At 32.1% G+C, this 24,305-nt stretch overlaps 2 protein-coding genes across 2 annotated transcripts; one reads left to right on the top strand and one right to left on the bottom strand.

Annotated features, from left to right (window-relative positions):
- Positions 1 to 216: 216 nt before the first annotated feature.
- Positions 217 to 4,838, bottom strand: LOC134256313 (uncharacterized). The gene is made up of 5 exons (XM_062738969.1): positions 4,828 to 4,838; positions 3,974 to 4,035; positions 3,596 to 3,730; positions 1,336 to 1,491; positions 217 to 848 (listed from the first exon to the last, which is right to left on the bottom strand). The coding sequence occupies exons 1-5, from the start codon at positions 4,836 to 4,838 to the stop codon at positions 217 to 219; spliced, it is 996 nt and encodes a 331-aa protein (XP_062594953.1).
- Positions 4,839 to 4,840: 2 nt separating this feature from the next.
- On the top strand, positions 4,841 to 22,558 carry LOC134256308 (uncharacterized). Its single transcript, XM_062738964.1, has 10 exons — positions 4,841 to 4,903; positions 9,879 to 9,942; positions 11,675 to 11,909; positions 12,156 to 12,275; positions 13,339 to 13,423; positions 14,331 to 14,407; positions 18,127 to 18,197; positions 20,011 to 20,040; positions 20,152 to 20,188; positions 22,025 to 22,558. Exons 2-10 carry the CDS (start codon positions 9,889 to 9,891, stop codon positions 22,072 to 22,074), a joined length of 759 nt encoding a protein of 252 aa, XP_062594948.1. The 5' UTR covers positions 4,841 to 4,903; positions 9,879 to 9,888; the 3' UTR covers positions 22,075 to 22,558.
- Positions 22,559 to 24,305: the final 1,747 nt, after the last annotated feature.

Consider the following 24,305-nt stretch of genomic DNA (forward strand, 5'->3'; position numbering starts at 1 on the left):
GTTTTGTTAATATAATAAATGCTAAGTAGTATCACTATAGCTGTAAATGAAAACAGTTTTTTTTATTAATAAATTTACTAAAGTGAAGTTTTGTTAATTGTTTTGTTAATTGTTTTCTATTTTCGACATCATTGTTCAATAGGCATCACATCAAATGATAAATCATGTTTTGAACATCTTTACATTTCCTTAGATTATGTAAGATTAACATGTTTATTAGTTCATATATCTAGTTTCTTCCTTATGAGTACAATGTTTTTCTTCTCTGAAATCTTCTAAAGCATTTTCGTTTATATATGACGTCATGTTGTCATCTATAATTTCCATGTAAATGTGTTTTGGAGAAGCTCGTGATGTCAGGTCTTGCTTTTCCTCCCCTTTATTTATTTTTTCAATTGTTTCCTGTATTACCTCTATGGCCTGCTCAAAGTTTTCGTTATTTGTATCCAAGTTCCGTTTTGCAGAAATATTTCCTGTTTCAGCTTCCTCATTAAAAGTATCACCATCAAAAACCATTGCATTTGTTCGGACAAATATTAATCTTTCTCTTTGTTCTTGATTCAATTCAAGTACTTGCTCTCTGATTTCAGAGTTAAGCGTCGTATAATGGACAATCCGATCAAGTTTATTTTCTTGCGTATTCATAGTGTTTGCTCTCTTGTGGATGCACTTTTGATAAATATAGGTGGTAGCAAACATTCCAAAAAACAGTACGAAAATTCCAATCAGGGCCAAGGCAAGTTTTACAACATATTCATTTTCTTTAACCTTGGGTGTAGACCCATAAGTATCTTCAAATTCGGTTACGTTTGGTCCAACTATATTTGTAACATCTTCGTTACGCATTTCTGTAAAAATAAAAGATCATGATTGCAATTGAAGGAAGAGAAAATTAAAAAAAAAAACATCAGCATAAGGCTTGTACACACGTGTGTACATAAATAAGTAATCATGGCTTACCTTTTCCCCGCATGCAAGCACTTAAGAACATCAAAATGCATTTGAAAACAAGAAATGTTTATCATTTATATATTAGGTTTTAAGGTTTAAATTTTAATTTTTAAAAAATATTTGTATTATTATTTTAAAGAAATAAATTTTCAATTTATTTGCATTACCGACAGTGAAACCTACGAATTTTAAAATAACCCCCCGAAAATTGACCATTCTGCCTTTGCTGCATACATGCATATTTGTTTGTTTCTTCTGTTAATATTCTCAAGCAGTCGACATCGAAAATAAGCTGAAAAAAGTCATTTTCTTTAGTGTCATTCTCCAGCTTATGTGTGGGTCCGGTGGGGCCAAGAAAAGGCGGGAGCGCTATTTCTTCTAAACTTGAAGTCCAATTTGGTGCGATGCCCTCGCTTTCTTCAACATCACTAATGCAGTTAGACCCTGAGTCATAATCAAACGGACTTTCGTCACTGTCGGTCTCTACTTCATCTGAACTTTGGTCAGAATTATAAAGACTCCGAAAAATATCGGAATTTGCTATTGGAGACGTATTTGTCATGATATTTCTTTCATATTCACAAAAATCAATAATATTGCGTCATCTATACTCAATAATGACGTTAAAAATCGATTACGACGTAATATTTTAATCAGATTATAACTTTTTTTATTTTAAGAGATATTTACAAGTATAAACTAGAAGGGAATTGGCATTAAACTGAAGATTAAATGTACTTTTGAAAGTGCATGAAAAGTGCGTGATTGTGGGGAAACGGTAAATGCGTGATTTTGCGTCAGAAATAGGAAACGGTATATGCGTTAAAATGCGTGACTGCGGGGAAGGGGGTTAATGTAGGGGATAATTTTTCAAAATAATATAAAGAATATGTAAATATTTGTAATGTTGTAATCACAAAATTGGCCAGTCTTGCATTTCGTCATATTTCAAGTTTAAATTATAACAATGGTAATTTCCATTCTTATGTCAATACGATATATCCTGGTAAGCTTGAGATAAAAGATACAAAAGAGTCTGACACATCTTTTTCATATTTGGATATTGATATTTTACTTGAAGTAGACCTCCATACAAATCTAACAACCAAGCTCTATGATAACAGGATGACTTTAACTTTCAATTGTCAACTTCCTGCAATATATCTTCATCACATGCAAACGGAGTTCTTATATATTTCACACGATTCAATACTCAAAAGCATTAATTTAACTACGCATAAACAATTTCTTAAACGAGGTAAATTTTTTTTTTATTCTGTAGATTTCATTGTATTAAAAAAATCACCACAAGATATGGAAATTTTACATTTTAAAATTAGTTTTCAGCTTTTATTTATATCCACATATTACTTAAAAAAAATTATCAAATAAAAAAAAAAGTTTTTTTAAGGGACATTTGTACGACAGGATGAACACTTTTCTCACACCATGGGGAATTTACACCAAATTAGGAGCATTTCGTAATTAGCGTTTGTCAAAGATCCAAGAAACCGCCGCGCTTGTGTTGGTTTAACAATTATTATAATTGTTTATACACATGTATTCCCAATAAGAGAAGCCATGGACGGTCGTTTTAAAATGTTAAACCACTAAAGTATTCATGAAAAAATCTAAACATTAAACACTTCTTTTTGTCCTTATTTCATTTTTTCTAGATTATACATTATTTATATAAAAATAATTCCTAACTATTGTAAATATAACGTTGTGTACGAGTTGACTTCTGATTTGTGTACGAGCTGACTTCTGATTTGTGTACGAGTTGACTTTTTGTGTACGAGTCGGTTTGTGTACGACTCGGTTTGTGTACGAGTTGACTGGACACCCTCCATGGCACCTGATACCATCCTGATATTTTAGAGGTCCATGTTGCTCTGCTCCTACTTTGTATTCTTCTATGGATCATAAATACCCATGTTTTATTCAAAGTTTATTTCTTGCAAATATACACAAACTGTTGCTTCTACGAGTTTTAGTTGCAAGAACAATCTACAGTGCCTAAATAATAAATATCTGAAAAAATCCTTCCATGTGTTCATTTTCGTCTTAATCTTATACAATGATAATCATGCTTGACAGACCTTTGTGACGTAAATAATATATAAAGATAACGAACAAGACGATTCATGCTCCGTTGAAATAATTCAAATTAGGCGTAGAGCAAATAAGTATATTTCAAAACACCAAAGTTGAAATTAGGTGACAGGGAAAAAGCATCTATTGTTGTACGGTCACATCCGCCATGTACTCCTTGTCATGATCGGGTAAACGGAAAATTTCGTAAACAGGTCATTGTGAAATGAATGCTTAACTATTTGTATACAAATTCATCAGTAAACATTCGACATAATATATTTCATGATAGACAGTAAATACAGACAATGTCTTAATATCGATTAAAAGTCTTTCAAAAGGATTTATTAAAACAAATCGGAGGCAACTGATTGGTAAAAAATTGCTTGTACATAAATCACGTTCTCGCGTATAGAATAAACTGGTGAAAATAAAACATATATATGCAAGTGATTTCCAAAAAAACTTCATATCTTCTTTTAACTGAAACCGGGGCTGAATGCATTTTCTGAAATAAATGAATAAAGACTTCATAAATGTTAATACACACCCTCGACTTCTGTACATCCTCTGTAATAGTGACAAAGATGGTGTTCACAATAGCAGTGTGACTGGCAGTCTTTTCCATAGGTTGGATACGGGCATTGTCTAGAGCAATTTCTCCCAAACAAACCCACAGGACACACTATATGAAAATGAAAAGAATATGTCAAATTCGATTCCATAACCCCCCTTCTTAATTTCTATTTTAAGATAAGCATCAAGCTGTGTATTTTATAGGTAAACAATGGAGTACAATTTAGCCAGAAAGAACTTAAAAACAGCAGGACATAGAAGGAAAATAACCCAACCTCTCCTACCCATACAATAAAAACCACTTGTAACTGGTTCACTAGTAGATTTTAAAAATATTACTCTACAATCTTACCTTCACACGTATCTGTTATTTTATTCAACCAATAGCCATCACAGCAAATAGAGCCTCTGAGCCTGAAATATATGTTTACAAATATTTCAAATATTATTTGTCTCAGATGTTGAAGACGTAGATGGTGACGACAATAAAATATACCCTAAGCATCGATGACTTTCTACCAGTTCAGTAAATATTGAAGAAAATATAAAAATAAAAAACATTTTTCTTTGTTTAAAGCAAAATATTCACAAATCATCTCAGTGTATAAAAACAAGTTTCTCCGTTTTAAGGGTCTGATAAATTATTCCGTGTAAAAATTATGGTCATAAGGAAAAATTAGCTTTTTGTTCAAAAATACGTAAGTGTAGTCACGTTCTATGCAGTATTGATTATACATATACATTAAAATACATAAATAAATGTTTTAATTGAAATATATTTTATACAATGTTATCGTACTGCTTATATTTTTAAAAAGTGTGCCCACTGTTATTCATCACCAATGCATTGTTTTTAAAGCAATATGTGTGTTTCTACACCTCCAAAAGTAGAACAACTTACTGCAGTATATGGAATTTAAATGATTTTATTAAGTAGATGTATCAATAGAAAACGCACTGAGGGCCATGGTATTTAAATGGAAAAAATTAAATCATGTTGCTATTTTAAAAAATGCACGATCATACACGATTCATTACATCAATGAAAAAAACTGAATTGAAATACATCTGACAAAAATTAAACATAATAATAATATAATAATTATATATAGTAATATATCATTTTACATGATATATTATAATTAATTACTTAATCTTTATGGTAACAATATTTGCAGAACACTTATTTTCCAGGGCATATTTTACCTTTCTGTCATACAGATTTGCAATTGCGCTTTACATGTACTTGAGATTTCCCCCTCTACCGATAGCAAGGAAATAGGTTTGTGATTTGATCTTTGTTTTATCTTTTATATTTTGCATCAAGGATTTAGTATTCTTATCGTAAGAACGTTAATACTTTCTGAAAATTGGACTTAATGTTGCTAAAGGGAATTGTTAAATTCTACTTTCGTTTCTTTTGCAAAATGTGTTTACCTTGTGTTTTTTCATCTTGTTTTTTCTTCTTTCCAAATATACCCTTTGAAATATGTAAACCGTTTTATGCTTTTTAATATTTGTACGACATTCTTTTTTAAAAATATTATTTAACTAGTGTTTAAATAATAATATTAACCAAGATATTACTTTCATTTCCAAAGGTGTAGACATGTTAGAACAGATATTTATTTTCATACAAAAGATTCATGAAGGATTACATCGGGAATCTTCATTCCAAAGCATTAAGGGGCAATATACCTCTGCTCCAAATTTCACGACTTTTTTTTTTAAATCCAGACATTGATTTCCAGCGACAACTATAGCATTAAATCCAAATGGAAAATAGTTTGAAGTATGAAGCGTCGCTTACTTTTTCAGAAATGAATAATATGTCAGATCATGATGTGAAGAAAATTTGATATGGTAAATAGAAAGATTAATTATTTTTTATCTCACAATTAAATTAGAAATATGAAGTATATATAAAAATAATATTTACTCTCATACCTATCTAATTCCCATTAGAAAACATACTGAAGCGCTACTTTTTAAATCAGAATAACAAATTGTTTTCTCTGCATGTAAAATAACACGCATCCATAAACAAGAGTTATCGTTCCATTATCGCCCTTGAAAATATTTTTTAATGAAACAAAATATTAATTAAATGTTTATAAACAATACTGCATCTGAAATTTCTGTACAATTAAAAGAAATATCTTTAAGAGATAGAGATTTCTCAATTTACACTGTTTAAAGGAACTGAGTATAAATGTTTTAAGTAAACTATTATAAATAATTAATCAATATACTAGCAATAGAAACTAGAAATCAACATTTGTAGCATTGACTAGGGTTGATTGAGTAGAATATAAAATTGTCCCCAGGAATTAAACTTACAAACTCTGACATGACAATTCACTGAATTTCATGACAAAATGTCTGAAGAAAGTTATCTCTCTTAGCAGAAGAGTTGTCTCTCTTATCAGAGGGATATTCCACCTTAAAAGAAACATTTCCAAACTATTATAGAATACATAGAATTATCTATACTCTGATGAGAAATGAATCCCTTGATTAAACGACTTTTCCTTTGTCCACTTATCATACCCCCCGCTTGAAAAGCGGGAGGGTATATAGTAATCATTAATTCCGTCCGTCCGTCTGTCCGTCCGTCCGTCCGTCTGTCCGTCTGTCCGTCCGTCCGTCTGTTACGCTTTGGGGTACCCATCTCTTATCCGCAACTCCTCTCATACCACTGAAGGAAATTTAATGAAACTTTCACAGAATCTTTATTACATATTGTCATTGTGCACCTCCTATTTTACTTTTTGATCTGACATATATTTTGGATTTTCCAGAGCAAAACATGAATACTGCCAATATATTCATATGGGAGGCGGGGGGTATCATTTAGTGAGCTCATTGCTCACAGTACCTCTAGTTTCTATCTGTTACAATCAAAACATTCAGTGATAGACAATGGAATGGGCGAGTACAATTCGACGCGGACGTTTTGATAACATCGGATTGAAATAGCAGATTGAAATTCATTGTCAATCCACCTGAGCTGTTTTCAAAGCAAAGAGTGAATGTATGATCCATAAATCAACTATATTTCAACTCCCAAATACATATTGTTTGAAGTTCACATTAATATGAGTTTTAGCTTATAATTTTAAGAACGCGAAATATCATACAAGACAAAGATTATTTTTCAGGAGATAATTGATTCTAGAAGGGGGGGGGGGGGTAAAAATTGTCGAGTCAGGTCATGGCTTAACATGACAATATATTTTATGTCTAGGATTATAAGAGTGCATGAGTTTTATACTTATTCTCCCTAAAAACTGTTTGACAACTTTATTTAAAAAGCGTTCAACCCCCCCCCCCCCCCCCCCCCCCCCCCCAAACCACCAATACAAAGTTATACATATATTTAGTTTATTTACCAAACAAAAATGAAATATTTCTCACTTAAATATTTATTCATTTAAAACACTGGTAAAAAAAATCCAAACTGTACCAAATTTGAAATTATTTGCTTCTGGTTCAATCAGTAATAATGTGCCTTCTAGCGTAGCTGAGGTGGATTGAAAATGAATTTGGATCTGCAATTTCAATCCGATGTTTTCCAAACGTCCGCGTCGAATTGTACCCGCCCATTTCATTGTCTATCACTAAATATTTTGATTGTAACAGATAGAAATGACGTAAGCTGTATATTTCCAATTTTGCCAGTTAATGTTCCGCAGTCTTAAATATTCCGCTGTAAATTGTTTAGATGTTCTACTTGAAAAAAATACTAAACTTATAGCTGCATGAATTAAAATTCGCTTAATGCTCAACTTTTGATGGATTTATTTGAGAATTTATAAATTATAAAAGACATCACCATATATTGAAGAAGATATAAAATTAATATACTTGGCACTCAAAGTAATAGAGGACGGGACATTTTTAAATACTTAACCAAAGGATCTGTGCCTTTCACTTCTATTGCTGGGGTCTTGACAAATAAGTAATCACTTATATTCACAACATATGCCCAACGCTATAGATTTTAGGAAACGCGGTGAACGATAATCGAATCATGCCTTACGATCACAAAGCGAACTAGACTTCCATGACCAATTCCATGGAATTTTAATTAGTGTCGACAAATTTAGCTTTTAATTTTTAAAGTCGCCCGCATGGCGCAGTGGTTAGAGCATCTGCTCTAAAGTTGCGAAGTAAGGAGTCAATCTTTACGTCGCGGGTTCGATTCCCACTGTGGGACTTGGAGACCGGTCCTTCGGATAAGACTGTATAAAACGAGGTCATGTGTCGCAGGAGATGCTGGCACGAAAAAGATCCCTCCCTGCTCAATGGTCCTGGGTGCCAAGTTAAGGGCAGCTCTCCACCGCCAAGTGGTGGCGTCTCCATATGAGTGAAATATTCTCGAGAATGACGTTAAACAATATAAAATCAATAAATAGATTTTTTTTTAATTCATGGAAACTTCCATTTTCATTTACGCCTAAAAGCTACCAATACCCGGTATGGGCTGCATAAAATCTATGAGATTCAAGCGAATTCAGAGAATCTCTGTAATGATGATTTTGTACAAGCCAGACCTCATAAAATTTTCATTTCACGTGCTGAATACTATCATTTATTAAAACATTATTTCGGAAAGAATTGATTGATTGATTGCATATTGTTTAACGTCCCACTCGAGAATTTTTCACTAATATAGAGACGTCATCGTATGCCGGTGAAGGGCTTCAAATTTTGACCTTTACTCGGCACTCAGGGCCATTGAGCAGTAAGGGATTTTTATCTTGCCAGCGTCTGCCGCTGACACGGGGCCTCGGTTTTTAAGGTCTCTTCTGAAGGACCCTCAACTTTCACTTCAAAGTGACGAGTGCATGGCGAAGTAACAGTTGTTACCCCTTTTTATCGACTTACATGTAGGTCAGTCGCAGCCGATATTCAAACTCACGACCTTCTGATCACGAAGCGAGCGCTCTACCGATTGAGCTACCGTGAACGGTATTTCGGAAAGAAAAGAAAATGGATCGTCCTGGATTTGAACCCGGGACCTCTCACATATGAAGCGAGAGACATACCACTACACCACAGAATCGCTTTAAACTGGCGAAAATTTTATGCAAAGATGAAGTCACATTCATGTATATACACGTCCAATATTGTCAAACTTTTACACAATGCATGGTGTCTAATTTAACCTTTATTAAACAGTTCTAATAGATGTGATAAGCATATAAAGTCCGCCGAGAAAATTTTTATACTTAATAATTCTCCTCATGCCCCTGTGCTAAAAATAGCGACATGTAATACAATAAATACTAATAAAACAAACGGGGCGGGACACTTTGAGAGGGTTGGAAGAGGTCTTTGGGAATTTTAGGTATAAAATTACATTGCAAAAGCTCAAAATCTTCTTGAAATATCGCCCGTATATAATGGTGTTACACACAGACAGAATGTATACATTTACGACTTTGAACTTTGACCTTTTGACCGCAAGATCAATAGGGGTCTTCCTAAGGCCACAGGCAAATGTTATGTAAAATTTCATTGCGAAATCTCAAAGAGTTCTTAAGACAACGCAAGGAAACAAAAGTTTTATAACAGACAGAATTTGCAAATTTATGACCTTGAACTTTGACTTTTTGACCTCAAAATTAATAGGGTTCTTTTTTAGTCCATAGGGTTCTTGAGATATCGTGTGGAAACGAAAGCGTTACAGACAGAAATGAAAAAACATTTTTTTTTTACTTCAAAGCAATATATTCACAAATTCACAAGTGAAAGATATGTCAAAGATTGTTGGTGTAAAATTTCATTGCAAAACGTTAAAGGGTTCTTAAGACATCGCGAGGACACAAAGTGTTATGACAGACAGAATTTGCAAGTTTATGACCTTGAACTTTGACCTTTTGACCTCAAAATTATAAGGGTTCTTTTTAAGTCCATAGGGTTCTTGAGATAACGTGTGGAAACGAAAGCGTTACAGACAGACAGAAAGACGGACAGACGGACGGACGGACAGGCCCAAATTAATATCCCCTACTTTTCAAGCGGGGAACAGAAAACAAAGTAGTTTTACATATAGATAAATGCACACTCTTGGTAGAAAAGAATTATGAAGAAAACGTAGATTATGATTGTAGACATGTATAAGAAAAAATCAAAATCCACAAACACTAGATAAAGAAACTTTTTATTGCATCAAATGACACTTAAAAAAAGGAAAGAAAATGTATTTGCCTTTTCACATTACCACATTTCATGTTTATCTTTTTAAACAGATAATTGACAATGACAATGTTCAAGAAGTATCGGCTGCTGTTGTTAGTAATACTCTTAATAGGGGTAAGTTAAGAATAATCATTGTGAGAATTTACACAAGAATAATCAATTATACAATGAAGCGCATTGAAGTGATAAAATTTTCTGTTTGGATGGAACGTTTTGAGCTACCTTTAGACACGCCCATTTCTTTAGAAAGGAAAATTCGGTCAAATGATTCAATCGAATACCTGTAGAACAGGTATTTTATGAATATAATAGCCAATGAAATTGACGGTCTACATAAACACCGAGTAAGCACGTGTTCGACCGATACATGTGTTATAGTAACTCCAATAAACATGATAAAATCATAAAATGAACAAAACCGTTGCAATGCGTGTTTTACATAATCGGGAACTTTATACATAGCTCATTCTTATTTAAAAATCTTCATTTCAGTGTGACTGTGTTGCTTGTCGCGGAAAGTGTAGTGTCCTAAAACATTACGACGAATATTGCTTTCTCATTTCTAAAGAAATGGGCGTGTCGTTATGTTATAATTGACGTTCAAAACATGACTCAGAACGTTTCGTCCAAATGGAAAATTTTACCACTTCAATGCGCTTCATTGTACCTCATATAAATAATCAGTATTTTATATGTCGATTAAAAAAATATATCTCTCTCTCTGATTGGCAGAGATCCAAATATGTAGAAAAAATAATGCGTTATATTTACCTGCACGTGACGTTCCAGGTGAACATAAAGATTTATTTTCTTTACATTGGTCTAAAAACAGAATGGAAATTTCGGTTATACTTGGAATACTAGACAAGTATACAAATTAATTTTGGGGATGGGCGGGGTGTTACAATATTTTGATCAAAGTACAGTAAAATCTGTCCAATCCGACATGCACTGGCAGACAAAGTTTGTTTTGGAATTGACAGGGTGTCGGATTGCACAGTGTAAAAAAAAAAACATGGAAACATTTCAATCGGCACGAAATTAAATGTCGGAATTTACATTGTGTCGGATTACAGAGGTGTCGGGTTAGACAGTTTTAACTGTAGATGTAAAACATTAATAAAGAAAGACATGAGTTTGAATTTGTATCATTTAATCATTGAATCATACGATATAATACAATAATTATTGCTGTTTTTTTGTGAACAGGCTCGGCGAAATTGTACTAATTCTAAATTATCGTATTGACCAAAAAATAAACAGCAATAATTGTATATTAAAAAGAATCTGAATGGTCAAGACAGTCATTTGACTGTCGTGTTTGCCCTGCAACACAATGTCGTGATTCAAATTTATATAACTAACTACAATGCGGGATTCAGACCCAGTCTAAGGAGAAAGCGGGAAGCCTAATAAAAGTGAATATCTTTGTGCTTTCTATACTTATATTTATTTAATTGGGATATATTGAATACATATATGTATAGAAAGCACAAAAATTCAGATAGAAAGCACCAGAAAATTTACTTTTATAAGGATCCCCGCTTCCAACCAAGTTCGGGTCTGAATTCCCGACCTACGGAATCTCTCTCTTAGCAGCACATGCACAGCACGGTAGTCTTTTCGGTTTTTTCGGCAAGTCAAGAACTTGCTTTTGATGCCGAATTCTCGCAGCGCTTCACGGCACTACACGGCCATTGTAAATGAGAGTGAGATTCAGTTATTTTGGGCATAAGTTTTTTTTTTATCAATACACGTTATAATAAAATTAACTTTTATTCATAAAGCACATTTTATAAGCGTAGTTATCATTATTTGGAAATTTCTTTTCCTTGTTTTGTCACAGAATCATATCGGTGTTGATGGAAATATATGCAAAAAATCATTGGAAACATTAAGGATTGTAGAGACCTGTCCTTCTACAAAATCGGAATGGGAATCTGCTGCACAGAGAAAGAATTGTGAATTTCATGCAAGAAATCAAAGCTGCTCTGAACCTTCAAAATTTAAATATCATTGTGTTAGTAACGTTTTCTTTAATGAAACAATGGAAGTCTGCGCACCAGAAAGAAAGATAATCGGTAATGTCATTTTTTTCAATAGTATACAAATCACATACTTGATACAAAAGGTAATTATTCAATTTGAATTTTGAATCAATTTTAAATAATTATATATATTTTTAAACAGAAAACATGATTTGATCCTTGCAATTGAAAAGATTGTTTCTTGTAAATCCAATGGTGTATTATAGATCCCTTTGAACAATTATTTATTTAAATGTTAATCGTATGTATCGTTTTCATTTATGGTTTCTTGTGATCTAGGTCATTGTCCTGAATTCAATACACAAGGGGCTACAATTCAAAATAATTATGACCGAGCGTTGAAATGTAATAACCTCTCACAAGGATGTCCTATATTTCTTTCTACAGATACCTATCTATGTAAGTATGATAAAATATTAAAAGGATATAATATACGAGGTATGATAAAAAAAAATTGCGAACTTCTGGAACAACTTCCAAAAAAAAAAAAGAAAAAAGAAATGATATTATATAGAAATTCAGTGTTAATTTTTTTTTAAAAAAGTAGTACTCTCAGATTTTAACGCGCATCTGCAACCGTTAACTCTGCCTATGCGCTTATCAATCACGTGATATAGACGGTTACGTGCCATGCTCCTTAGCATTCAGTCACAGAAGCTTAGAGAGTTTTGCGACTCATAATTATTTTCTTACCATGCAAGTTATTTTTTATAACAAAGACAGTCCATTTGTCAGAAATGGCCACATCTCGGTAATAGTATGGGTGGATAATGATATCCTTTTCCAGAATGAACATGGTGACCATCTAAACCCAGGTCCTATGCCTTTGAAGCGCTTTTTATTTAATGTGGATAAAGTGTGTGTGCCTTCTTTTTATCATATCTGATATGTTTAAAGTCTAAAGAAAACGATATTTCAGTGACTTAATAATTCTATTAATGTTTAGATATTCAACTTTTTTTTTCTAAATGTAAGTTGGCGATTTCCAAATCAAATTGCTTAACAAAATACACATGCATTTAAACTCGTTTATTACGACTACAAATATAACGAATTTTTCTTGGATCCCCAGCAATGTAAATTTAATGAATACCTTATACTGATATAACGAATTATGGTTATAGCGTAGTAATTTTATAGGTCCCATTGACCGCTATGAACACTTTTAACTGGGCAACGGAACAAACATCTTTTCTTTATACATCTCCCTTCCTTCACTAAAACAATAACTTCAATTAGTGACAAAACTTTTGGCAAGTATTTATTAACCATGTATATATTTTTATATGCTTCTGCAAAGGAATTTTCAACATATGCGTTTAACTTTATAGACTCTCGTTGCTTGAATATGACTTGTCTAGTTAGTAATTATATGCCAGGGCATCAACGATAATTAGTTAATTATATATATATATTAAACTTACATGCAATATCTTTTCAATGTTTAGTTTTCTTTTCGTAGATTCTGATTGTTATCCAGACAGGATAACAACAACAAAAGAAAATTTCAATTTGAGTAATACAACAGAGTCACAAAACAGTATATTGTAAGTATATTAATTTTGTCAATTGTGTCTATACATGTATAAGTAAACCAACTATGCAACATACTGATGACACGCAACAGAAATGTAAAATGTATTTTAGGTGGGATAATACTTAAATTAATGGTATATAATTGTACATTAAAATTAGGAAGATATCTACTTTGTTAAATCGTTATTTGAATGATATTTCAATAAAGTCATGTTTCAGCTCTTTAAACAGAAACTAAAATTGCACGTTACACAAAACATTTGGCATTAACCGTCAGAATTTGTGCATCTTAGAAAATATTTAATACTCGTAGAATAGCAATTGTTGTACATGGTGTCTTGACCGATGTAACTTAAAGGTCCACGGAGTTTTATTTTACTAGGTATATAAAGTTAATATTTAACAATAAAATTACATCTCTTGGGTTTCTTTAGCGTTTTACAATACTGTTTTCATTTTGGAAAATAATTAGAATAAGTAAATATTTGTAACTAGATTTTTCTTGATAGTATATAATGCTTGATATTTATGATTTTTTTATGCAATTTTTTTTGTTATAAACAATTGTCACTTATCTACTGTATTATGTGCTTTACCAAAATATGCATTTGAAAGTAGAAAACATTGAATTTAACTTAAAGCAATTTGTGGATAAAAAGCACCACATGAATTTATTCATAGATATTTTAAAGTAGTTAATTATTGACATCATCAGACATTTGTCAGTTATTGCATGTATTTATCTAAATAGCTATCTAGAACGAAATGATTGATGAATTTCCTTCAATTTTATTCACAATAATAAATACATTTAATTTATTTGAAGCAAGATTTATTGTTTTAAAATCTATATAATTACTGAATGATTCATAATATGATGTTAAATAATTTAATCAGATATTTCTTTTATCAAAACAGAGTATTGGTGCTTAGTGTTGTATTTGCAGTTTTTTTCCTATTAGCCATTGCTGGATTCATTTTTCTCATTCGAAAACGTATGTTGAATTTAATATACTCATTTTTAAGGGGAAGAAAAAATACTTGTCATTTTTGTGGTAATCTATCGCATATTCAAATTCAGTTTATTATTCTTCTGTTGAGATTACTCAAATTTGATTTGCTTGTAAAAAAAGGCTTAAAAACCCATGAACGACTCCAAAAAGTATTGTTTACAATTTCATTTTATCGGTATCATATACTCAGTGTATATATTTTCATTATATCGGTATAAAGGCAATTGATTACATGTACCCCTTGTGAGTTCAGCATGGTGATATAAGGATAATCGATTTGGCCCATTCGTTGACATGACCTCGGCCTCGAAATATCCAATATATCCTATAGTAGTTTTTTTTAGAGATATTGATTGAAAAGTTTTCTGCCCTACAGTGTCAAAGTGGAGTTCTGATTCTGCATATTACCGGACCCATTATTTTGTCCATGATATTTTTTTAAATGATGATAGTATATTAAAACATGGAATATGTTAGTGGACATGTATGTTTTAAAATATTTTAAAGTAAAAATTGGGGTTTTAAAATTGGAAAAGAAAGTTTCTTACATCACTCTGCACCAGGGAAGGGAAATTCTCATCTTTTATGACAGCTTAAGCTTTAACAAAAACTTAACTTGCAAAAAATTAATTATCATTATATATTTGAAAATTTACGCTGAAACGCAAGTTCTTCATATTATCAATTACTTTAAAATCGAACAATGATTCTGACCTCAATATTGCATTAGACAGTGTAACACAAGACATAAGCATGACAAAAAGCGAAATGTTTAAAATTTATCGAGTATGGAAAATCTAATTATATAACGTCACATTTAAGATAAATAAGCGGAATATACCGGTACCTACATCAACCATATTTTGCAAAATTAATTTCTGTATTCCCCGTTTCTAAAATGAGCTCATCAAAAACTGATTATATCCTGTTTTTACATGATAATACTACAAGGGCATTTATCGAGTATGTTCTTCTTGTACAAACAATTATATATGACGTAACTGACTTGGTCGCAGTGTAGGGAAGCAGAAGAGCGAAACAACATATTTCGTAATTTGTTAATGTTGATAAGAATATTAAGAGACATTCTCTCTGTAATGACTTGAAATTTTATATAGGAGCCGTGGTACGCATGGTCTCAGAATTTCTTCGAACTCTCAATGATGAAAGTCTTTGATGCTGTAAACTACTGTCTGGCAAACAATTGGTTGCTATGTGTTATAGTTACCATGACAACATATCCTAAAGTTTATAAATGGCAATTTTTAAGGTCAGACGAGACGTTCCTCAATATTTGTTTTGTATATCTTCGTAATGTATAAAAAATATTCAAATTTTTAATAACATTCTGATTTCTAAACCAGTTTTTAAAAGACAAAACACTCAAACATACGAAATTGGAAAATTATTTTTCTACCTAAAAGGATAATATAAAGAAAACTACCCCTGGTATCTTGCAGAAATGCCTGGTAAGGTACGTCAATTTTTTGTGCGTAAAAATGTTTAAGAAACAATACCTCGATGACAAAATCTTTGAAATATTAATCTAAAGGAACGTCTTATCTGTCCTTGAACATGTTTATAGCCGCATTAATAATATTTATGGCAAAGCATACAATTTGTAATGACTGTTTGGTAAAACAACGATTACTAGTACATACATTTACTATGGAAGCAAAGTATTCAAAATATAAAAAAGGTAATCATTGAATTCTATAAAGCCTAAAAGCCTAAACTCTTTATTTTTAAAAAATTATATTATATAAGACAGCTTGAATAGTTATTATCTGGTAGATTTAAAATTGAGTATCTTATATTGATAAAATTTGATAATGAAAACAACACTTTTGCAATGGTTACCAAGAAGGGTACATGTTCGATTTTGATCTCTTTATATCAATATTTAACCTCATTGGCCATCTTCTTTCGTCCAGTTATTGGATGATAGACAAAACTAAAAGAAAAAGTAGTTAATCACAAATATTAAACATTTTGGAAATCTACGGCTCAGGTAGACATCCAAGAATACATAGCAACGCTTCCTTTGAAGAATTTGATTTGAGCTTTTTAAACGAGAAAATAAGGACCAGACAAACACATTTAAAAATTGATCCTCAGTTATATAGAATTGTGCTTTCTTAAAAGATTTATAGTTCAAATTTAAAGCGACTATACGGTTGCATATCCTGTGCTCTTTTTATTCGAATATACCCAATTTATCATTAAGGGAAAAGGTATGAAGTTGGAGTCAGCAGTTTGAGGAGCAAAAATTATCTTACCTTACAAAATTAACGTAATTAGTATCTGCCGGAAAATCGAGGGTCGTTTACTGGTACCACGTGGACTCTAAAATGTCACGTGCCTACACTGTAGGGATTACAATTAATAATAATGGAATATAAGGTTAAAGCAATTCTCAGAAGCAAAATATCATAACTCTTCGATGAATTAATAATCGTTAACATTTTATTCTGCTTTCAGAAGAATTTAACATAATTAGGTACAAATGTTGAGGTTTTGTGTATTGGGGTCCAGGAAAAGAAAATCCAACAAATCATACATGTACGTTATCGTGCTAAAATTTCAAACAAATATTTTCTGCAGTTTAATTACAAATTGCACTTCAAATGGCAATACTTTATATACGGCAAAGGTGCATTTTGATTTTACATTGATTCTGTTTCTTTGAATGCCACGGAGCTACGAGAAATGAAAGATTTTATCAACAAACCTTCGCGAGCCCCGCGTGAGTATCGTCGAGACCCTGTATCTTCATTCAATGATTATATTTATCTCCCAACTAAATCTTTTATTAGGAAAGTTGCTTTTCCAGTCCTAGTCTTATTTTCATTTTCTTTTTTGATCGATTTTGTTATGGAGTAGACCTACCGGACTTTCTATCTTACCATGATGTTTCTTTTATGAAAACTGCGCATACATGCATAGCATGGGATGTAGAAGCCGAACACTATGCAATGTAGATATTTATGGGATGAAATAAACTGGATTATCTACTTTTGAAACTTGTTATTTTTCTAAAAGTGTACATATTTTTGAGTGGTAAAATATTTCAAATCCTATCTGAAAATTTTACAAGCCTGTTTTTTTCTTTTATGAAATGCGCCGTACAGTAACTTTAAGAATACAGAGTGTAATTTTAAAGAGGTTTATACCTCAGAGATTCTTTAAATTTAAACCATGGTATCCATTGCCAACAAATAAGAAATATCAAAAATAGTCCTTGGTATATGTTTCAAGTTTCTTTTCTCTATTATTTGGTCGCATTTCTTCCTATACATGTAATTGCTTTTTTTTAAAATTATTTTTAACTTTTGAATACTTGTTACCATAGAAACATATAAAATAGTTTATTTACTAATCATGTTTATCATGCATTTAAAACATTAGGCAGTCAGTTCCGCAAAAGCTAAATGCTGTGCTCTATATATATTTTAAAAAATGCAATTTTTTAACCTTCAAGGCATGTTGCCAAGATAATCGTTATGCATAATAACCAATTTTTACTTGATTTAGTTAATGATATCAAAGACTTTTATAGGAAAAAAATTGAGACTATGCACGCCACAGCTCCTACATGTACATAAATTTCAAGACATTACGGTGAATGGTTTTTAATTTATTTACAAGAAAAGACACACGAAAGATATTCTTATAAAAACAATCTCACTTGATTTTATCAGGACGTCAGAAAAATGGAAGAATTAAAAGAAAATTGGGAAAAACTTGTTGGCAAAAGAATAACAGACGAAAGGTAATAAATAAATTAAAATTTTTGTAAAGTTTTCTAATCAATTTTCTACACTTTCATTAAATGAAATACTATAAACCAACTTTTATTCGCTAGCGAGAAGTTTTCGCGAGGTTCGCGAGAGCTTCTTTATCGCAAATTTTCTCGCCGTGAACCAGTCCGTAAAGTTTGTGTCTATGAAAAACAGATCGCAAAAAGAATTGATCGCGAAAATAAAAAGCCACTAACTAGTTTACACCCTGGAAATTGCAAAATAAAGTTTAAGCGAAGAAAGTTGGTTTATAGTATTTGGAGTTAACGAACAGAATTCAAGCTCAAATCCCATGAGCCCGATAACAAATCAGGAGCAAAGCAGACAGGAACCTTTCAAAACACTAGAGGCAAGATCAGTTGTCATTATGGAGTATAAGCATTTTTCTGTCGATCGGTGACATCCGTCATGTGCCTCGTAGAACTTCTTGTGTATAAATAATGCTCGAGAAAATAGCATAAAAAAGAGAGTGCGCTTCTGTCCTAAGTATACTTTTAATCTTTGGATGAAGGTCATTTTGGTCGAGAAAAGTTTGATAATTTTACATATAAAATTAAATGACGCAGGAGGAGTTCCGATGATTACACAATATGAGTTCAGACATAAATAATCTACTGCCTGAAACAATCTACATGTAATAAGTAGACGAAAGAAAAGAGTAAAAACATTTATTGAACTCTTGTTTCATTTAATTCATTTAACATGTACAATGGCAGTCGATTAGCGTAGCAGACATTATGAACAGAGGTCAGGTTGTGAAGGAATTTATTTTTGTTTTTGATAATTTTTTTATTATCTGAATTTGATATTGTTAAGACACAGTCTTAGGTTATATCATCACCATACATGCTATGGAAAGTAAAAATGTGGATTTTGTTTAATCTGTAACTGTAGTCTGTTTCTATAATGAAAAATCTCATGTTTTACAGTTCGGAAGCTTCATAAGATGTAAAGAAAAAAGTCAATTTGTTTTTTTTTATATCAGAAATAGATTTAAATTCAGTTATTCACAGTAGTTTACCAGTGATAAGCGATTAATTTGAGGAAGATTTAAATACGAAATTCTTATCCCTGGATTTGCTACTTTTCATTTTGTTTTTCCTTAATGTTTTTGTTCTTTTGGTGTCTGATTATATGAAAAATTTATTTCACTCAGCTTTTTTCCTAACTATTCTCAAATTTTGTTATCATTCACCATCGTCAGATAATATATTGTTGGACTGGTTTTTATTATTATCGAACAGCTATAAGTTTTTAGATTCTAAAAAATAAAGGCATGGCGTCACAGCAATATTTAAAGATCGAATAAATTGTGAAAATGATGACTTTAGATGATAATGCTGATATCTTTTTGTCATCAATTTGTCGGTAAATAATTATATTCTAAAATTGATCGCTAATTGGGCATGTCCATGTTTTTACGGATGGAATGAACTGGGAGACATAAACTCTATGTGCAGATGAAAATGGTGTATTGCTACCTAAGTGAGAAAAATCGCCCTTCTCGTATAGTCTTGTTTTTATGTAAGCAATAAGGTTTTTCTAGTAAAAAGTAAGTTATAGTTGTGTTAAATTTAATATTGTCTTTTATTAGTATTTTAATTTTACTGGGATATAACTAATCGACATATAAATGAGCTTAAATACAGTAACTGTAAAGTGATAATTCACTGATGATATCTCTAAATGTCGAGACTAGTTGAAACAACAACAAGTGCTTCTTCTTTTTGTGTAGACACTTTCTAAAAATACATAAATAACACAATTATATTTTTTTTTATTTAGACGAATAAATCTTCAGTTATAAGAAAGGAGGTAAGCATTCCAGTTTAATTAACATTTTTTTTAATCTTGAGAAGAAGTCTTTTTTGAACAACTATGAAGAATTGTAAATAGTATTTAAAGTATTGCCTTACTTTATTTTAGAAATTCCATCAAATGTCAACTGTGGAGGACAAAAACAGTAATTTCGTTTGTTTCTATATATCTTTTTGAATTTTTCTCACAGACAATATGACATGGACGTGTATAAATGAATAATTTTTAAAAGAATAATTTGATTAAGAGGGCTTAGTATATAAAGATTTACTAAAATGATCAAATTCTAAAACTGAAATAATGGTTTCTTTGTCAAATGATTGTTGACAGCTTGAGTATAAAAATAACTAACATCTGTTGGTTAAATTGTTAACCCCAAGTCTTCTTAATATGTCACCAAAATTAAAACTACTACCGTATAAGTAGAATTTTTAGCGACGATTTAATTTTGGCATTATTAGCGAGGGTCCTGAGATCGCTAAAATTAAATATTGCTAAAAATTAATTACATTTATTTGTAATAGCTCCTTCAGTAAAGGCCCTCTCACACCGACTGCGTTCACACGGAGTCATTACGGCGTTGTTAAAATTTTAAAATCGCCTTGGAATCGCAGGGAAATTCAACAAATATCTGAATTTTTTCGCAATATGAAGATGTCACGGCGTCCTTACGGCGACGAACACGATTTTACGACGATCTAACGGCGTTAACGTTCTACTGCGTTCCCACGGAGATCTTTCGGGGATTGACTGCGCTTCCGCGGAGTTTTCACGGCGCGTTAGGAATTTTCACCTCGTGTTCACGGCGTTCTCACTGCGCTGGCTGCGTTCACAATACGTCCACAATGAGCTCTATACTCATTGATATATATTTAGAAGGAATGTAACACATTTTGTTTAAAGATTCAAGTTACACGATGAAAAGACTTCTAATCATACCAAGAAAAATTAATAATAAAAAATATTCTATATTTTAATAATCTAGTACTAAATTATTAATAGTTTTATGAATGAATTCCTTTTTTCAATTTCAAGTTCAGTTGTGTTGTTAGATTTTCTTTATTTTATTTTTAATGTAAAAAAAATAATAAACACACCGAAAAGTTTTTCTACAAATTTTAATTTAAACAACAGAACAAGTGCTTGTGAAATTTTCTCTTCCATATTTTCACAGAAATGCTCCTAGTGCCAGAAATACGTTTAAATCATAGCTGATCAAATATGATCCCATTGCTCTTGTTTTGTGTGCTGGCTGACAACGCTCTAACAACGCCGTGAAAGCGCATTATGATCGCCAATGGACGCTGTAGAAACGCCGTGGGAGCGCAATGACCGCAGTGACAACTCCGTGCTGTCGCCGTGTAATCGCAATGGAAAAATCACAAGACGATTAATCTCATTAGAAGCGCCGTAAAAATGCGATAGAAACGTAGTGACATCTCCAAGGACTCCGAGATATCTCCGTTAGGTCTCCGTGGAAGCGCAGTCTACCATCACTCCGTTCGTGCCGCGATCATATGCGACTTCATTGCGTTTATACAGAGCTCCGTCTACGTTGTTGGAAATCTCACCGCGCTGCTACGGCAATCATACTACGTTTCTACTGCGTTCTTATCAGACTGCGATCACACGGCGCGTACTTTGTGCATGCTCAAAGTAATCGCCGTCCCCTGGCGTTCTTGGAAACCCTTTGGCGTTCCGTGGAGATCTCGACGCGTTGTCACGGCGCTGTAGGAGACTCTACTGCGATCATCTCGGCGTTTTGCATTTTTTGAGGACGCCGTGCAGTCGCCGTTAGGACGCAGCCCCGGTGTGACAGGGGTCTAAGCATTTTAAAATTGCTAAATTAACCTCTCGCTAAAAATAAATTACCATTTTTTAAAGAAAAATCGCTAAATATGCGTTTCGTTAAAATTTCCACTTATACGGTATGCATTTCAAATATGAAATAATATTTATTATCTTTTTTTTTCTTCTGTAGCATGCTTCACAAAAACTACATACAAGAAAACCCGGGTGGAAAAATCATAGGCTTGCTTTAGCGAGGGATTTTGACTGATATGAAATTGATTTATTTGTGTTTAAAGACAAGTACGCAACGCCTATACCTAGCACAACACATGTTTTATTTGAAAAACAATAATAACTTTTTAATCGTTGATGAACAATCATATTCAAAAGATTAAATATTTGATCGCTTTTCACGCGGTTTCTTGTAAATTTAATTTGACTCTAAAATATGTTCAATCTACACCAATAATTAATGGCTGTGCTAATAACTTTTGTAAGACGAATGTGCTATTATATTTTTATGCTTTGTATAATCATATATATGTATAAGCATTTATTATTATTATTTGCTTTTTTTTATAGAACATAGTTTTCCATGTATGGATAATTGTCTTGTTTTTGGGTATACCAAGGACGTTAACGCAATTGGAAACACATGATAAATTTTGCATAGGAGAGTTTGGAGTTAACCTCGAGTTCGCGCAATTTGTCAACGTTCCAAACTTATGGATCGCAAAATTAACATATGTTCAAATATGTGTACCTATCTTCAAATAATTGTACCTATCTTCAATTGAATTGTACCTATCTTCAAATGAATTGTACCTATCTTTTAATCAATTGTACCTTCAAATGAATAAGAGATGGGCACAATTCAATTATACGTACCTATCTTTAATTTATTTGAAGATAGGTACAATTCATTTGAAAATGGGTACAAATGCAATGAACTGAAGATAGGTATAATTGATTTAAAGAAAGGTCCAATTGAACGCAGTACCGTTAAGGCTTCCCGGAGCTGAAAATGTATTTATAACGTAACACTGCATTGCAAAGTTGATTTTGAGTTTTATTTGTAAGTTTTGTACTTCAGTACACCAAATTCATATAGAGAATCCTCTAGGCTTTTTATAAACATATTTGTTACGATGTCACATGACCTTCTGGATCACGTGACGGTCATTTCTTCTTTTTGGAAATGTTCCTCATAAATCGCTTCGGCGCAGGCTGTTAACACAATTATCTTTTTGTCACATAAATAACTCAGTGCATCCTTGTGAATCCGAAAAGTGCTTGGGAAATTTTAAACCTTTTCTTTGGAACAATTTATTTCATATTAACTTTAACCTACCGACAAATCTGAGGGTATTTTCCGCTGAATATCGTCATTTGTTTTAAAACAAAGCCATCATTCATTTTTCCCAAGCAGGATTCAGTTAGAGGGGAAACTTCTCTTACATATTCCACAAAAGATTTTAGGTAAATCCTCCTAAACAACCTGCGCCAGGTTCTTTCGTACACATATTATGAATTCTGCCTCTGTCCACGGGTTTAAAAAAAAGGGTAAATGTCAAACGTATATATTTCCGTATGTAGTTTGAACACGCTGACTCTTATACAAGAGTAAGAAGCAGAGCTATCTTAATTATTCGGATATATATGACTTTTGAAAAAATTATTTAAAAAACCCTTTATTTTAAACTAGCATTCTGCAATTTCATATGCAGATTGAAATGAGGTTTAAAGTTTATGACACTCTCCCCATTATTACAGCTCAAGTATGCAGCGACTTGACGTCATTTTCAATTATGACGTCATACATTTGTAGTTCAGAGAAGTTCATGCGGAGAGTACACTACAATATTCTCTGGGAAGCCTTATCGTATCTGCGAATTGGGCCTATCTTTATTTACTAAGATATTGACAATAACAACTACTCCCTTTATCATACGTCATTTTCGATATCTTAAAGAATGACTCTTCATAACATTGCGATCTGGCCCCTTTTTAAACCCGGATTTTTGCCTTTTCAAACCAGAATATTGACATATTTTAGCTAAAATGTACAAATATGGTATGAATACAAACACTTCGAAATTCTTATGATAGAGAGACTCTCAATATATACATAATATCAATGAAATACAAGTTTGGCTTTCCAGAAAGCCTTAAATGTCATCTCTTTGGCTCCATCTGTGTCAAAGAATAAAGAGTGGAATGTAAAATTTTTCTATTAAAGATAGAATATTTTTATTATCATTTTTAGGTGAATGGTACTTAGATATTGAACAGGAGAAGGGGTAGCTTTTAAACTCCAAAATCGTATGTTGTAGATGGGAAGGAAAGGTTTTAAGTTTTTGATTTTTTTATGTTGAGAAGACATGACTATACTAAAAGAAAAAGTATGGATAAGGGAGATTACTTGCAGTGAACATGCATTTACAACAGTGAAAGGTTAAAGGGCCGGGCTG

The sequence above is a fragment of the Saccostrea cucullata genome, unplaced genomic scaffold, assembly GCF_032062105.1.
Source record: "Saccostrea cucullata isolate Sc308-1 unplaced genomic scaffold, CSIRO_AGI_Scuc_v1 ctg911, whole genome shotgun sequence".
Lineage (NCBI taxonomy): Eukaryota > Metazoa > Mollusca > Bivalvia > Ostreida > Ostreidae > Saccostrea > Saccostrea cuccullata.